This window comes from Castor canadensis, chromosome 6, assembly GCF_047511655.1.
Source record: "Castor canadensis chromosome 6, mCasCan1.hap1v2, whole genome shotgun sequence".
Classification (NCBI taxonomy): domain Eukaryota; kingdom Metazoa; phylum Chordata; class Mammalia; order Rodentia; family Castoridae; genus Castor; species Castor canadensis.
In genome coordinates this window covers 90,830,475-90,848,660 of record NC_133391.1, presented here as the reverse complement: position 1 = coordinate 90,848,660, position 18,186 = coordinate 90,830,475, and the positions used below count along the sequence as shown (strand labels likewise).

General features: G+C 36.7%; 1 protein-coding gene across 10 annotated transcripts in view; it reads left to right on the top strand.

The window, feature by feature from the left end:
* Positions 1-18,186, top strand: part of Pam (peptidylglycine alpha-amidating monooxygenase) — a 157,864-nt gene that overhangs the window by 53,485 nt on the left and 86,193 nt on the right. For all 10 annotated transcript variants that reach the window (XM_074077030.1, XM_020167853.2, XM_020167850.2 and 7 more), the window contains exons 5-6: positions 7,384-7,469; positions 8,761-8,844. In XM_074077030.1, the coding sequence (XP_073933131.1) occupies positions 7,384-7,469; positions 8,761-8,844 (170 nt within the window). The remainder of the gene's footprint in view (positions 1-7,383; positions 7,470-8,760; positions 8,845-18,186) is intronic.

The window sequence follows — 18,186 nt, the reverse complement described above, 5'->3', positions numbered from 1 at the left end:
GCCACTCTGTTAACCCGTGTAAAGAAGGTAACAGTACCTGTCAGATGGAACCCTAATACCTTTTTTCCCAGCCTTATAAAGGGGGAAATGATTAACTATATCTAGAGACCAACGGAAATAAATACTGCCAAGACTAGAGCAAGTGTAGCCATAAGTGAGCAGCACCCCCACCCCCCCACACACACTTTTTTTTTGTGGTATGGAAATCAAATCAGAGCTTTTGTGAACACTGAGCATGGGCTCTACCACCAAGAAACTTCCTTAGCCCCTCTTTTATGCTTTTTAGGGAAAGGGAAATGGGGGTGCTAAATATTGGGTAATTTAAATACAAGAATCTACTGCTGTTCTCCACTAAAAAAAATAATAAATTTTTAGAAGATCTTGGAAATTTGCATTTTTTAATTCTATGAATATTTTATTTTTATTCTAACTTTGTTTTTGGTGGTATTGGGGTTTGAACTTAGGTTCTCATGCTAACTAGAAGGATGACTTGAGCCATGCCCCCAGCACTTTTTGCTTTTGATTACTTTGCAAGTAGGGTCTTGGTGTTTTTTGCCCAGGTCAGGCCTCGGACCACTGTCCTACTACCTATGGCCTCCTTCAGAGCTGGTGCTACAGATGTGCTCAGTTTATTGTTGAAATGGAGTCTCATTAACTTTGCCTGGGCTGGTCTCAAACCACCATCCTCCTAACCTCTCCCGCCCATGTAGCTAGGGTTACAGGCATGAGCCACTGTTCCCAGCTTTATTCTAACAATTTTTTAAAATGTGGATAAGTATATGACCACTAATAATTTCCAGCTTGGAAAAATCATGCTTTTTGTTTCTGTAATTTTTTTTTCCATTTGGGTAATTTTGAAGTGTTCTTGTTTAAATGTGTGATTTATAGGTATCTTCATTGTCTGTTCTGCTGAGTATAGGATGTAGGACTTAAAGCAACTTACTGCAAACCCTAAGATTTTGTGTTTAAAATATGGGGTGATGTGGGGGTTCTATGACACAACATGGTGACTACAGATAACAGTTACATACTATTTATTCCAAAAAGCTAGAGGAAAGAATTTAAAAGTTTTTGTAAGGAACTGCCAAACAGAGACTGCACCACGTGTAGAAAAGAAAGATTTATTGGGGGTCAGACTGCTGGACTGACTCTCCGGTTCAGAGTGTAGCAGCCCAGGTATATTGGGTTGTGGGTTTTATAGGAGGGACCATCCATCAAAGAGGGGAGGGTGTCTGTTTCAGAGAACAGCTAGATCATTAGACCCTGTTTGTCAATGATCACCAGGTGGAACAGCTCCATACCTATAGCTAGTTGAAAAGCAGGAAATTTTCTGCAGTTTTGCAAGCAGGGGGATTTTGCAAGCAATTATGGGCCAGGGGACCTGGTTTCAATGATAGCCCCTAGAATTTCCATCTGCCCCAAGGAGGCCAGGGACCTAACAGTTTTCACCACAAAAAAAAAAAAGAGAGAAATGTTTGTTTCAGGAGAAAAATGTTTAACCTGATTTAAGCATTATGCAGTGTACACATGTTTCAGACATTGGTATTCCATTATTATGTACTACTTTTATATTTTTTGTCAGTTGAAAAATCCAGACACTATAAAGACAAAAACACACAGTGATATAAACTGGGTTAACAAAAAAACACACAACTGTTACATGATTAGAGTGAGTGGCCTTTTGTGTGTCTGGCCTTACACTTCCCTGTGATCATCTATACATCGTTAAATTTAGTTTTAGTTCTTATAATTCATATTTTATTTTAAAACTACTTCTAATGATACTTATGACTAATCTTTAGAAATCAAAGATGGCTTCTACAGGTTGTTTGAGGTTCTTTGAAAAGTAGATTCCCAGCTGGTTAAATTAAGCTGTTTCCAGCTGCTCTGACTTGGAATCTTGTCTTAAGCCAAAGCAGTAGTGCTTTACCATTCTAGGAAGCTCTAGCTTAAATCCCTTTCAACTGCTTCTATGTATTAACCACTACTGTGTCTTTTTAAATGCCACTCTCTCCACAGGGTTACAGATGCTGATGAGGGAAAAGAAAAAAGTTGCTAAAAACATTTAAAAATATGTATATAGAGAGAAGCCTGTATGGGAGGCACCCTGCTTGGTTATTCACTTCAGTGACTTTTTTTAATGATGCTATTTCCCAGACAGGCTATAGCTTTTTGACAATGAGAATGGTTCCTCAGTCAAGAATCCTATCTGCATATGCTGCCTTTATGTACCTTTTCCATACCTCAGCTACCCATATTCCTTACACTCTAGAGAAGAGTCAAAGTGTCTTCTGCAGTTGGCTCTGTGTTTCTTCTGCCATAAGAAACTTATAATGTTAAATGTATATAACATCCTTATAGAAAAAGCACTCTAAAGTATGTATGTGAGTGCAGTAGCCCAATTTACACATAAGTTTTAGCTTAGCTAAAATTAATTTTATCTGTTTTCATTTTTTACCTCAGTATTGTAACAGAGTTATATTTTATATGAGGTTGTATAATAGATCAGTTGACTAAAACATTGCTGGTGTTTGCTTTTAACTTCTAGTCATAAATGATTATGCTCTTTGGCTAATAATTTTTAGGCGTGTAGATTGAAGGTGTCAATAGGAGCTCCTTTGCAACTGTCCGATTCTTAGAAGATTAGTACAGCTTGAATAAAATAGAATGCTATCATTGTAAACATTTTGACAGTTTCATTGGAGACAAGCACTATATAATTTTGGACATTATTCTTCCCTCACAAGACTAGCAATTGTGTTAAACAGAATAGGAATTTTATTTATAGCATAGTGTTGTATTTAGCATAGAGCCAGGACTTTGAATCAGAGCATCTTGAATTCAAATCTCAGTTCAACTTCTCAGTAGTTATAATAAACATTGTTCAAATAATTTAACCAGTATAGTCTATTTCCTCACTTATAAAATGGGACTACTAATCCTGCCTTATTTGGGCCATAATAAAGGATAAGTGAGGTGATATAATATGCATAGAAATAGTAGCTATTATCTTTGTTCATTTACCAATAAAGTATTTATTAACCACCCACTAAATGGCAAACACTTTGTTAGGCACTGAGAATTTGTGCTTTACACCTTCTGTTCCCATGGGCTGTATTGCCTCTCTAAACTCATTGGGGTGAGGAAGGGTAGGAAGTAGTACTTCCTATGGTGCTATTTATCAGGTCAGTACTTCTTGATCACTGTTCTTATCTGGCTTTCTAATTAAGTATCCTTCTAATTACTATGTTAATGCATATCCATTGCACTGAAGTTCATATAGGATTATCTGAAAATATTCTGTGGGTTTACAGAGGAGTTAAAACTTTTTGGTTACCTGACTCCTACCAAATTGCCAATTTGAGGACACTCCACCCATGGCATTGATTTTATGTTATGTTTCTCAAAGAAACTTTCTAACCTTATATTAATTGTTTGGCTGTGGTTCTGAATTGCAATTGGAATTTAAGGCCATACAGATTGAACTTGAGGGTATGACAATTGTATTTGTTGATTTAGCCTAAAAGAACCAATGAATTTTCAGTTCTGATCTTCCCTGAGTAACCTTGGATTTTAAATAGCCTTTAACAGATACAACCAAGAGAGTACTTTAACAATCTATCATGCTTTATTTAGATAATTCAAAATGACAGGTTAGCACTGTTCAGTGCTTGACACAGTTAGAAAAAAATCATACCATCCAAAGAGTTTCCCTATGGGTTAGAGGTGAAATGTAGGAAAGGTCCAAGAATCCAGAACTTTCTTATTTTTGAGTGCTAATTCTGTTCATTTTTACATGAATACTAAGAAACCACAAAGGAGTTATGTGAATCTTTTCACAGTTTAATTGACTTAATCTGTAGTAGCCTTTAGGAGAAACTGCTAGAATGATAAGAATAAGAAGCCTGGTTGATGAGGCCTGAAATTACAACAGCCATTGATCAAGAGTTACATTATTTTCTAGCTTTAAGACTCTTCTTAATATATGAATAGTGTTAAAAAAAAGAATCCCCCCTTTTTTGTAGGCTTTGGGAAAGCCAAAATACACAGTACTGTCTTTCTCCTGTTGGTCATTTTGTGTGATGAAAATATGATGCCATTTTCATTTAAAATAGAAATGTGAAATGAAGATGTACAGTTTTATTTAAATGCTTTTTGCTGCTCAGTTGTGCTATCAGTTATAGAACCCATTTCTCTTGCTCTCTTGTTTTTCCTCTTCATTTAGTCCTCTCCTCAATAAATTTTAGTATATCTTTCAATATTCTATAACTTCCAGTGAGTGAGTCAATCCTTACTCAGTTTAGAATTTAGTACATTTAAAAACTTACAAAACAGATGTTTTTGCAGTGCTGGAAATTGAACTTAGGACCTTGCACATGCTAGGCAAGTGCTTTACCACTGACCTACATTCCTAACCCCAAAACAGATATATTCTTTAAGTGAAGCCAAGGTTTAATTTTAAAGCTCTTATCTTATCAGGCCTGATAAAAGAATAAAATATAAAATCATTGTCTCCATCTGAATAGGTCAGAACAACTTCATCTATAATTTGATTTTCAAAGTACAAATTGCAACTTCAGATATGATATTATTAGTCAAACCTTACATTCATATAATAGTCTCTTTCTATATATCAGTGTTATGAATTGAGGTAGAACTGTGAACCATGGTTTGGTTGTGGACTTTTGAACTTACTTAATACTCTGAGCTTATTTCAGCTTTAAAGTACAACCCATTTTGCAGCGTACTTAAGTGAGTAAATATAGGCTGGTTTAAGCAAAGTACCAAGCAAATAATAATCTGCATGGAATGGTGCTTGTATTTTAAAGTATTTAATCTAAAATTTTAAAAAGTTGCAAATGACAACAATTCAATTTCAGTCAATTCAGTTCTGTAGTTGTCTGTACAAAGAAAGTTAAAGAACTAGCATAGAGACAAACTTCATGACAAATTTTTTGAGTGTTTATTAAATTCCAGGTAGGACCGCAGGTGCTTTGAGAAGATGGTGGAGGGTGTGATCCCCAAACCTCAGAGTACTCAGAGTCTGACTGGAGGAACAGATGAGTAAGCTGATACTTGGGACGAGGACTCTGGTTAAAGAACAGGAGTAGGATAGAATGGAGTCAGAGAACATCTCCCTGAGAAAGAAAACTAGAAGTAAATATTGAGGAGAAAGTGAGTGCAAGTTTGGGGCAGAGAGCTAGGAAGGGGGAACCCAGGCAAAGAGAACAACAGAGAAGAAACAAATTAGGAACTGGCAGCATTCTGGCATGACCAAAGAGGTTTTGTTGAAAGTATAACAAGGTCCTTGATCATAAAAGGCTGTATATGCTATTCCACAATGTTTGGATTTTATTTCAATGTTATTTTTGGGAAGCATTTGAAAGATTTTGAGCCAGCAAATGACATAATCAAATATGTAGCTTAGAAACATTTACTAAAAGAGTATTTTCTGTTATATCTCAATCTGGTTCTTTCTAGGCGTACACTAAAAATTGACTTCCATATCAGAGGAAACAGTTATCTTGTTTAACCTAAGATTGTCATCACCTTGATGTTAGATTCTTGTATATTTATTTTCTTTTTTGAAAACCATGAAAATTGCCACCCAGATCTTAAAATTTTAGTAGCTCACAGCAGTGAGATACAAAGTTCATCACACCTGACAGTCTCATTTCTTTAACTACTATAGAGTGAGGCCAAGAAGGAGAAATTTGCTTTTGGGCACTGTCTAACACCTTAAATCTTTAAGACACTGGCATGAGGATGTCACAGACATTTGTTCCAAAGCACAATTCTCATATGGTAACAATTCTTCATTATAAGTATATTGTACTTGACAGTGAACAGTAAGAAACCACTGGTTGATGTGTTTTACATTACACATTATACAGTTCCTTCCTATAGCCTATAGAAGTAGAAGCAAGAGCATTTGCTAAGCATAACATTGGTACCCCCTGGTTTCAAGAGGTCCCTTACCTTTTAATTCAGATAAATAACACCATTGTCTATACTGGCTGCCTTTCTTCCAGCCCCATTCCTGTCTAAAGCAGGAAAAATGGTAGGAGCTCCTGCCTCTGAGTATGAAGGAAGGTTTTACCAGTGGTTTTCATATTGATGACCGAGGTGCCTCCCAGATATATAGCCTCAGGTTCTTACTTGTTTAGGAAGCCACTGCAGTTTGCCTTCACTTCCTTTCCAGGCTGTGGGCAGTGCATATTTTTTCCCATGTGAGCCAGCTACTGCCCATGAAGCTGTACTTGTCCTTGTCCTTGATAGTCTTTAAGCTTTTCAGAACTACCTAATTTCCTGCCTGTGACTTTGTTTGACCCTAATTTTCCAAAACACAAACATAAAAAAAGCAATGTAAAAATGTAGCCTAACAATATTTTGAACAAATCTATTTCTAGAACAGAACAAACTAAGACCTATAGAGTCATTAGAAAAAATGTGTGATTTGGAGTTGACTTACTGTGTATTAAATTGGATCTGCCAGATATCCTAATGATCATACTGGATGTCTTACACACATCACCACAACAGGTCTGTCAGAGGGGTTTCTGTATAGGAACTGGGCCCTTTTTAATGAACACAATCAAGAACTACAAGTATTAGGAGGTGGTCCTTGGATAGAACCTCAGATACTCTTCCCACCATCTGTCTCTGTCCTCAACAGTGATCCTTAGACAACGTAGATGATTTCTTAAACAATGCATTATGCCATATGGTGTTTTGAGGCTTATAAAGTACTTTCACTTATATCTCATTTGATTTATAGTATAACTCTGTGAGGTAAGTATAATCATCTCTACCTTGCAATAGAAAACTAAGACTTGGTAAGATTAAGTGGCAGCATGGAACAACTTATAAATGGCAAGTAGTGTTAACAAAATAAAAAATACGTATTTGCAAAGTTAAGAAACTCTTTAAGTGAGGTTGAATTGTTCACTCTACTGAGGGTAGATATTATTTGTTGCTGTGGCCAAAGTTTTATTGACAGCAACACTGATCTCCAAGAGGAAACTGTGGATGACATTTCTGTTGATCCACTTTCAGAGTCGCACCTCATTAGCATTGGGTTTATAGTGTCTCTAGGTAGTACTTGCTTTTCTGCCTTTACAGAGTGCATACTACATGTGAACACATCAAAGTATAAATTATATATTATAAATCTAGTACGCAGGATTGTTTCATATCATGCAACAAATAAGGAAACTTTCCTTTTATGGAAATTGTTTCAGGCTTTATTAGGACTTAAAGCTGATTAGACTACAAAAATGATACATTGATGTCGGTTTCCTTTCAAATACCTTCCCCAATGTGGTGGGAAATATGTATTTCACTAGTTGAATATTCATCATAGTTACTTTTTTCCCCCCTCAGGTTTTGTGATGAAGGAACCTGTACAGATAAAGCCAATATTCTCTATGCCTGGGCAAGAAATGCTCCCCCCACCCGGCTCCCCAAAGGTATATCAATAGTCTCTTGAATACTCTTTTGTTAATTGGTTTACCATTTTTTTACAAAGTACTCTTTATGGTTCTTTCTGATGGTGTTCTGTATTTCATTTTCACCCTAAAAATTGTGTGTGTGTCAATTACTTGGTATTGAAAAGATTTCACTTGGGTAGTTACTTTTTCTCTGGCTCTCTTTGGTAAGTAGTTTGCCCTCATAACAGTTTAGATTGAATTAGAAAATAGCCAAGTATACCTCAAACCACCTTTGGCCTAAGGCACATTGGCTCCAGACAGCAGGAATAGTTCATGAGCCAAGAGAGCTAGCAATTAAATAAATTGCTGTTTCAGCAAACAGAGATTTCTTTTTAATAGTCTTGGAACCTAAGGTCTTTAATGTGATGGCAAACTCCAGCTGATTTTCTGACTTACCTCTATACTGTTGATAACTTCTAACATCTGAATGAATTACCAGACTCTCTTGTTATCTGGATGTTTCTTAATATTGAACAGAGTGTGAGGTGTTACAGAATAGGTTTGTCATGGCTTGGGGATGTTCTTGTGATGCATGTGACCCTCTTTTGCCCCCCTAACGCATATCAGCCTCCCTAATTGATGTCACTTTTGTGTATTGCCTCAAATGAGCCTCATAACTCTCTCTATAGTTTACCATACAGCCATTACCAAATAAGTTTAAACATTAATAGAAAAGTCAGTAATAGATTTTTTTGCCATTTTTAGACATGATAGCAAAATTTACATCTTCCTGTGAGTATTTGCTCTGTAGATTTAAAAAAAATCACATAAGCAAATTTTATGTGTACTAATAGTAACACTATTAAGAACCTTCAGATTCCAAATCTTCACTGACATACTAGACATTATTATCTAGTTGGTAACTAGTGTTCTCAATGACATTTTGTAGCTAATGTGTTTTCATGTGGGAAGAAAAGTGTTCCCCCTGAGATGCTCCTAAGGGTCGATTTAATATGTCTGTTAAATGATGAGCAGGGACAAAGTTCACTCATTACAAAATGAGAGCATTGTCTGGTCAAAGTGTCAGTGACTACCATGGTTCAGAAGTAGGAAGTACGAATTGAACTCCATTAAAGTTTTGGGAAGGAATGACACATATTAGATATTTGGGTCCCTGTCTAGTTTATTTGTTTTTTGTATAACTTAGTTTCATGTGTTAGATGCGATTTTATTTCCTATGGCTTACATAAATTGGCAACCCAAAGTTATTTGCTTCATTTTAGATTTCACTTTCTAAAATACTAATTTATCTTCATTTGTAAATTTTCAGGTGTTGGATTCAGAGTTGGAGGAGAAACTGGAAGTAAATATTTCGTACTACAAGTGCACTATGGGGATATTAGTGCTTTTAGAGGTAAGCTTTGAAATGCTAGAACCAAGCATATCTTTCAATACTATATTGTTTAAATTAAGTATACTATTACCCACACAGTAAAGTGTCCTTTGCCCACTAGGAACAACTGCCTTTGTTTTCTTTAATTTGGAACTATTGAAGGAGGACTTTTCTTTTAAAAGTTAATTCTTTTATACAAATGTGCATCCCACTGGATTTTTCTTATACTGACTTTTGTGAAGTTGTTTTGCTTTCCAGTGTATCATATTATCTACCTGTTCCTGTTTATATCAGAAGTGCCACTCATTCCAAGCAATATTGTTAGAAAACATAGGAGAGGACTGATAGTTTATTTACCATGGTAAGCCATTGGCAGAGTATACAGGTTCTACAATGCCACTGAGGTCTCAAACACTCATGCTTTACATATAATCCACACCTGCCACTCCATGAACTCATCCATTGTCCCCTGCACTAATGTACAGAACCCACTCACCTATTAAACAGTGCTAAATACTCCTCAACACCTGTTGCTCTACCTGTGATTATTATGCAGTTCATTTAAATGTACCTTGTCTTATTATAGAATCGTTAACATGAGGAATGGGTCCTGTTCCCATGGCAACTAAGACTAGTGGTTGTTACTCCTTCTGCTCATTTAACTAAATTTTAACTGCATTCTGGATTCACATTCTTGTGTTCACACGAGTGTAAATATTAAACAGATTCCTCTTGGCTTCTTAGCTTTTTTACTGTGTCTTTCTGACTTACATACTTTCTCCTGAATGCTCCAATTTAACATTGTCTTTCTACAAACCAACCTGATACATTTCCTTCTCCAAATACATTACATTTCCATCCAGAAGTGAAGATAAGAAGTAGATATCTGTCTGTACATATGAATACCCTCTTCGGATCTTCCAGAGAGTGACCAGTGTGGGTAGGATCAGAACTTGGACTGTAAATGGAGTCTTCCTCTGGAAAAGAGACTTGAAAAGAATAATCTTATGTAATAGAAAATTTATAATTAGTACTATAGTCAGATATATTGTCAGTTAAATAAATGCCTGTGTGCCTGCCTAAATAAAAGTTGCTTTTATATTAAAAATATACTTTGAGTTACACTCAAATAGTTTTTTATTTTTTTCTCTATAATTGTAATTTTATTAAGCAATAGTAGCAAAATTAGTAACACTTTTTTAATTCATTTATTCACATGTGCATAGTTTTCCATTTTTAAAGAAAACCTTATGTCAAACTGTTAACTCTGTATGCTAAAACAAGGTTTTCTTGAAAACAAAGGAATATATAAGGTTTGTGGCTTAAGGAACAAAACCAGAAACCATCCACTGTAAAAACTTACCATGTTAGTGTCAGTAGAACAGGCATTTCTCTAAGATTGCTGACTTCTAAAGCATTGACATAGCTGTATTATTTCCAAAATGGCAAAAAGATCTTCCCTGTGCACTACCAAAGCAGCTTATCATACCTACACACGCCCCAAACTCTATTCCATTCTGGAACTCTAGGCTTCATTTTACACCTAATTCCTCTCAATCTTGTTGTACTCCTAACAGACACTGGTTCATACCTTAGAAAAAACAGGTGATATATATTAGTATTTCAAAAACATATTATTGTAATAATTTAATTTCTTAATGGTGAGAAGTGAATTTTGTTTTGTAATTTGTGCTTAGTGTAGGAGTAATAAAATACTGATATGTGAATATGTAAATATGTAGTTATTTTTTACTATTAGACACAAATGAGAAACTATAGTAATTTTTCATTTTCTTTTTGAGAACTGCTTTTCTGAAAGAAGCTATATGTAAGGTAGAAGGATTACTAGTGTTTAAATCTATAAACTGTATTTTAATATAATACAAATGTAATGAAAAAATTTCACCCCTGTAATTCACACATTCATATTTCCCTACCCCTTAAGCGATACATGGCTTAGAATAGTAAGTAAGCACATGAGAAAATATCAAATCTCACTAAAACATTGAAATAGCATATTATATTTATTAAACTGGGGATGGGTGTTAACACATATTAAAATTTTGCTCTAAGTTTTTGTCCTAAAGAAAGGAACTTTAGCTCTGTGTGGTAGCTCAAGCCTATAATTCCAGCTACTTGGGAATCAGAGATCAGAAGGATCACAGTTTGAGGCCAGTCCAGGGGGAGGAGGGGAAGTTCACAAGATCCCAGTTCAACCAGTGACTAGGTGCACACCTGTCACCTTACCTATGTAAGAAGTACAAATAGGAGGATCAAGGTCCAGGCTGGCTAAGCAAAAAGTGAGACCCGCCCCCCCCCATCTCAAAAATAGCCAAACCAAAAAGGGCAGACAGAGTAGTTCAAGTGGTAGACTATGCATAGCAAGCACAGCATCCTGTATTCAACCCTCAGGACCAGCAAAAAATCCAGGGGGTGGTAGGGAAACTTTGTTCTAAAAATGAGTTACATACCATAGTTAGTGATGTACTATTAAACTATTATTATAAAAACCTGGAAAATTAACAAATCTTTAATAGAGGACTATTTGTGGCAAAATAACAAATGATAAAATTTCATACAGACTGTATAAAAATATGTGTATGCTTGTGTGTTTCCAAGGATTGTGAGAAGCAAGGAAAAAACAGAAGCAGTTGATGAGCAAGAAAGATGGGATTTGTGATCTTTCTTCCTTTGAAATGTTTATATTTTTCAATTCCACAAGAAGCACCATGTTAACTCCTACAGTCTCTTCCTATTAGTATCCTACATTCCCATTCATACTCTCATGGCAAAACAGTTAAAGTGAATTTGTCATGCCTGATTTACTGTTGGAATGACTTAATGCTTTAAACAAGTTCTGTGTTGTAATCTCATACTTATCTCTATATGTACCTAGAATGACAAGTAGGGAATAATAATATCTTCTAATATTTAAAATGCATTAAATGTATATACATGTTATATGTGACATACTACATACACAAGTATACACACACATAAGCATATAATTGCTTTTAGTACTATATCTGTAAAGATCTGAACCTCATAATCTAAAAACTAGCAATGATATTTAATGTATATAAATTATAAATAAGAAGTAGGAAATTACTGTCTTCTGAAAATTGTGGAAATATTTGACATAAGCATGTAGGTATTTTTCCACACAGGAAAGATTTTAGAGACTTGAGAAGACTAGGACTTTTTTCTTGAATAAAGCTCCAACAATGAAGGTAAAATATCTTCTTAAAACTCATGGGAATGTGGCAGAGACTCAGAGAGTATAACCTGAAGCCAGCAGAATCTGTCTTGGACCATGATCTCTATTAGTAGAAAAAGATTGGTCATAAATTCTGTGGGATTACATGAAATATTTGCTTTGTTTTGTTTGCTTGTTTTGGAAATTGCACAGAATGTGAAGCTTAAAAACTGCCAGCTTTATTAAATACCACTCAGTCAAAGTGGGCCTGTCCTGGGACTGGGTTATATTCAGCTCCCTGCAGGTCTGAGTTTCCTGTATTATCGGAGGAATGGCAACTACTTTACAGGGAAGAATAGAAGTGTATACTGGTTACAGAGGCTACAGAGGGGCAGATGCACATGGGTCTGTGTAGAAGAAGAGAAGGTGATTAGTAGCTCTGAGGTTTGCAGAGAAGGAGGGAAGACATGTTCCAGACAAAGGTAAAAAGTATGTGCAGAAGCCTGGGAGTGAAACAGCCTCCTGTTACTCTTGGTAATTTTGCATTATTGGAGTGTGAGATGCAAAGGGACAAGTGGCAAGAAATTAGGAAAGGAAGGGACCAGGTCATAAAGATCACTGTGAGACTTGATTCTGAAAGCACTCAGAATGCTCTTCCTCCAAGAAGTATTCTAATCAGATTTTCATTTCACAATGCAGGTCGGTCCTGTACTCATCAAAAAGCACTATAAAGGATTGTGTCTGTAAAAGGCCAGAGGGAGCCAGAATGATTTGTTGTTTTTTTTTTAATTAATATTTCATGGAAAAATAATATAGTTTAGTTAGAAATGAAAGTCCCACATAGGTGATAGCATGGTATAGGGTTTGGTGACCAAACTCCTAAATGCAGACAGCCTGATATTAGACATGCGGTTTCGTTACCCACCCCGAGCTTGTAGGCCTCTCTCTGCCTTCTTCATGTATACAATGGGATCATAGTGGTTCATATAAATTCTTACTGGTAAGTACTGAGTAAATGTTAGTGGTTGCTATAGTTTCTATAAAACATAAATTCCTCTAAAGGAAACCTTTTGTCATAGTTGCCTACAACATAAGTTGTGTTTTCAAAAATATGTTGGTTACTTCTCAAGGGTATTGTAGTTTTTTTAATAATGTTTGAACACAGAACTGTGTTCATGTCTGTCATAGTGCCAGAAATTTCCTAGTTATTTGGCATTTCCTGTTCTCCACAGCGGTTTTATTATTTATAGTTATGCTATACAAAGAGCAAAGACCAAGTCCTTGACCTAAAGAAATAAGAATAGTTGGAACTGAGGATCTCATCTGCCCTGCCCCATACACACCCCACATTATTTTAGTCAAGTGTTTTCCACAAAGTCTTGTCTTGACGAGAAAATTCTCCTGAGATTTTTGCAGAGTGATGCTGAATTTTTTCAGGATGTTACAACCCAGAGGAATCCTACAAAAGCTGCTGTCTCATCTCCATAGAGTTTCTGCAGTAGCTTGCTAGCTTTCAACAATAGCTCATTTCTCATTGGAAATCCCATGTACTCACCAACTAAAGTTGGAACTGATATTCTCAGAATGGAGGTCAAGATTTGTTCTCAAGTATGCAACTCTATTGTCTTTGGGTTGGAAAAATTTCTAAGCTGTCATCCACCTACACTCATTAAGCTCTTGGTGCCTGTAAGAACACTGGCAGTTGGATGTGAGGGCGATCTGGCTGCGACATCTGTCACCCCATTGATGCCAGGGTTGATTCGGCTGATCTGGCTGGCTAGGCGGGTGTCCCCTTCCTCCCTCACCGCTCCATGTGCGTCCCTCCCGAAGCTGCGCACTCAGTCGAAGAGGACGACCATCCCCGATAGAGGAGGACCATTCTTCGGTCAAGGGTATACGAGTAGCTGCGCTCCCCTGCTAGAACCTCCAAACAAGCTCTCAAGAACACTGGCAGTTGTAACCAATGACGCCACGCACACACACACACACACACACACACATTTGCTTGCTTCTACACCTTCAACACAGCTCTCAAAGTACACTTTTATTCACTTTAGCATTTTCCAAAACATTCATTTTCCCTAGATTAGGTGTTTAATACTTACATTATAAAATAAATCAAACCCAGAGATCCTGTTTTCAGCTCTTGATGTGAGCTCTAAGTAGTTTAGACTCTAAATTCCTGGTTTTATATTAGTAAAATCAGATCACAATTTTTCTTTTTTTTTATGAAAGCCTCAGTCACAGGGCTCCTCCCCACCCAGCTTTCTAAAAACCTCCCCCACCCCCACACACACCACTACCACCATCACCACTATCTATAATCCACTACCTCCGCCAGCCTCCCCAGAGCCTGGAGGAATATTTTCTTTCAGTTTCATTTCTCCCCAGAATCCCACCTTTGCTGTATCCTCTTCCAGTCAGAATCCAAGCCTAGATCACAGACCTCCAGAGGCCAAACGCAGCATTTGGCAGCCTCGGATCACTTCGTAGATACAAAGACTTAGCCCCGGTAGGGAGCAAGGGAGGGCGGTGGGAGCTGACTAGATGCTGGTAACTGAAGGGGAGAAACCACTGCCAGGATTCCTGAGTGTCAGGGGAAGCGCCTCACAATGCAATTCAGATTGTGCAAATGCTGCTGAGGAAGGAAGTGGGGCACCCTCAAGACTTATGGTATCATATGGGACCACAGCACATGGAGAGTGAGAGGGGCACTGACCTCAGGTTCAATCACAGTCACTCAGAACCCTCTGATGCACAGAGAACAAGTGCCAGTCTCACCTAGACTGCACAGCAGGCAGATCACAAAATTTTAATTAGAACCCTTAAGGGATGATCATTTCAATTCTAGAAAGCTAAGGTTTTAGCCTTAAGTCCTATAACATTTTGGATGGAAGTCTTTCTAGAATAGGTTTTATGACGTTAATTCCCACAATTATGCCTGACATGGAGCAGATTGGCAATTAATGTTACTCTAAAATCTAAAATAAAAAAGGACATGAATATAAAAGGGGAAATTTGGGAGGTGGGGACCAGCAAGAGGTGAGGAGGGGAGAAGAAGGAGAGAATATGATTGAAGTACATTGTATGTACATATAAAAAGGACATGATGAAAGCCATTGAAAAAAAATTTTAACTAGGGCCAGGAAAGGTAATCCCAGGTACTCTAGATGTAGAGACAGAGAAGATTGTAGTTCAAGGTCATTCTAGACAAAAAGTTAGTGAGACCTTTTTCTTAACAAACAAGCTGAGCATGGTGACATACATCAGTAATTTCAGCTATGTAGGAGGAATAGGTAAGAGCACAGTTTGAAAATAGCCATGGGCAAAAAAAAAAAGTGGGACACTATTGAAAAAATAACTAAAAGCAAAAATGGGCTAGGGCTATGGCTCAAGAAGTAAAGCACTGCCTAGCAGGCATAAAGCCCAGAGTACAAACCAGTACCATAAGAAAAAAAAAAAATGGTAAGAAAGTTGAAAAAAAAAGAGTGTTTAGGGAGGGGGCCAAAGAAAGGGGTAAAGGGGGCAAATATGATCGAAGTAAATTATATGCATGCTTGGAAATACCATAATATCAAATATCCCACTTCATATAATTAGTACATGCTAATAAAAATAATTTTTTAGAAAAAAGTTACTTTACAATCTTTCTTGTCCCTTCCCTACATTTCTTCATGATCTTGGGAATTAGGTGTATGTAGGTTTTTTTTCCATGTACTGGGCTTAATGCCTCCTTTTATCTGCTTTTCTGTATTTTCTATCATTTCCTTTGTTGTCAGGGTTCTACCACAAGGTCAAAGAGTTCACTATATGGAGGCAAAGATTAGTAAACACAAATAAACTAATATCTATAGAAATGAGAGCCAGTACAGAATACATACACTGAGCAAGGGGATTGAAAAGCAGACATCACACCTAGTTTAGAGATTTTTCAAGTTGCAGAAGGAACCCATCTTTCTTGAGGGAACAGTGGCAGCAGGAAGGGAAAAAGAGGTCTCCAGAGGAACTCTGATTCCACCTTGGCTTTCCAGCATCCTTGCCTCTCTACTGGGAAAAGCTTTCAAATTGCGAACCCAGAAAAAAATCCTTCTCGTGCATTTTTGAACAAGATAGAGCAGAGAGCAGTGGCAGAGCAGCTGCTGTTAAAATTATGTCATTCTAGTGTAAAACAGACTATTCTGACTTTACTGTGAACATTTGCATGCTTCTGACTCTGATACCTGATTGCAAAGTTAGTGAGAAGCTGGGTCAAAGATTGCTTCCCTGTTCTTCCTCTTTTGTGATCTCTGCATGCTTTCCAGCAAGATATATCAAGCCTGATCCTACTTGCTCTATAAAGTGAGGATCCAGGTATTTAAACCCATGCGTTTTTTGAGCATGTTGAGTTCCTTTCCATATTTAAGAATCTCCTTTGAAATTATAAGTTTTGGGGGAGGGGTGTTCCCCATCCCAGCTGATATGCCTGAAAGCCATTGAGTCTTTGCACTGGAAGAGACATAGATGGAATCTTCCTGGCTTAGCCTGGCCTTGTCCACACAGGACCCAGGTTTGCACATAGACCAGCAGCCCTAATCCCATTCCAGAATACACACTATTCCAGAGCACACATAACATTTCAGTTTCACAGTTTAAGGGACAGTAGCTTTGCTTCAACAAGCCACATCCAGGAAGGTACACTTTCCTCAGTTTCCCTTTTCTCTCCCAAGGTCTAGAAACTATAGAGGTATGTGTTCTTTCTTTCTTTCAGACAAAAATCAAATCACACACTCCATGATTTGAATCTCTTGTTTTTCATTTAGCAATGGATTCTGGGCATGTTTCTAAAGCAGCACATGGAAAGCTCTTTCATTATTTATAATGGCGGTCTAGTCTTCTGTTCTGTAGATATACTATAATTTATGTACCCCATTTTCTGTTAGAATTGTTTAAGTTCTGGGTTTTCTCTTTTCCTAGCAATGCTGCAGTGAACTTTAATGTTAAGAAATGTTTCAGATAACCATGTATTGCTACTGCAGGGTAGATATCTAAAAATAGTATTTCTGGGTTTTGGAGTGTTTAAACCTTAACATATTCCACCAAATTACCCAACCAAACAGTTCTTAGAATTTACAGTCCATGGTGAATAAGCAAGCCCCTTGTCTTATTCATACATAAAAAAATGTAAAAAAAAAAATTGCAGTGTTTTTCTTAAACAAAAGAACTCCTCATGATGTTTCATTAACAGGATTAGAATTAACTGGATGATTTCACAAAATTGCCTCGAAAGTACACATTCTAGATCAAGATTTCTGAAAGTCTAACCTGAGGACTACTTATAACTCTTGGTGAAAATGAAAATTTGTTTCAAACCAGACCTACTGGATCAGATACACAGAAGGCAGGGCATAGGTCATGACGACTTCGAGCTGGCTCAGATGGGCTTACAAGAGCCAATTAGTAACTTGCAATTACTTTGTGAGCTGATGGTTAAATATAGTCATCTTTTGTAAAAGGCAATATACAATAAAAATTGTAGTCTCCTAATTATTTCACTATTATCTATGTTTCTTTTTTTAATCTGTGTAGTGGAGATAGTACAAAATGTCAGGTTACTGCTCATTTCTTAACTTGGTATTCACTGACATCATATTGTTAGCATGAAATCAGCTATGTGGTGAAAATTTACACTATTGAAACTAACAAATGCTTAATTCAGTCTCTGATCTTTTGTTTTGTTGGTTGTATAGATCAAAGAAAATTGTGGAAAAGGTATTAGTAATGCAGATTATTGTGAACTGTCAAAAAATAGAGGAAATATTCTTCAGTAATTCCATACATAGTACAACTAAAATTTTGCTGACATCATTAGGGGCAAGTGCAGTTCCAACATAAATCTTCCTTGTTTTAGTAAACAAAAATATCATCAACCATTCTGGTTTGGACTGCTGACTGGCCAATTACAACCACAGATGGGTTATGGAAAGGTTAAACAAAAATCAAGGAACAAATTCTTTGAGATTTTCTGCTTCTATGGAATTCACAATACAGATTATTGCATATGTTATCTTTTTTTTATAAATTTTGTGCTACATATTTGTCAGAAAAAACTTTTATAAACATGTATATATACACACATATATGTGCATGACTTTTTCATAGAGCTAGTATATTACTAGCACACCGCTGAA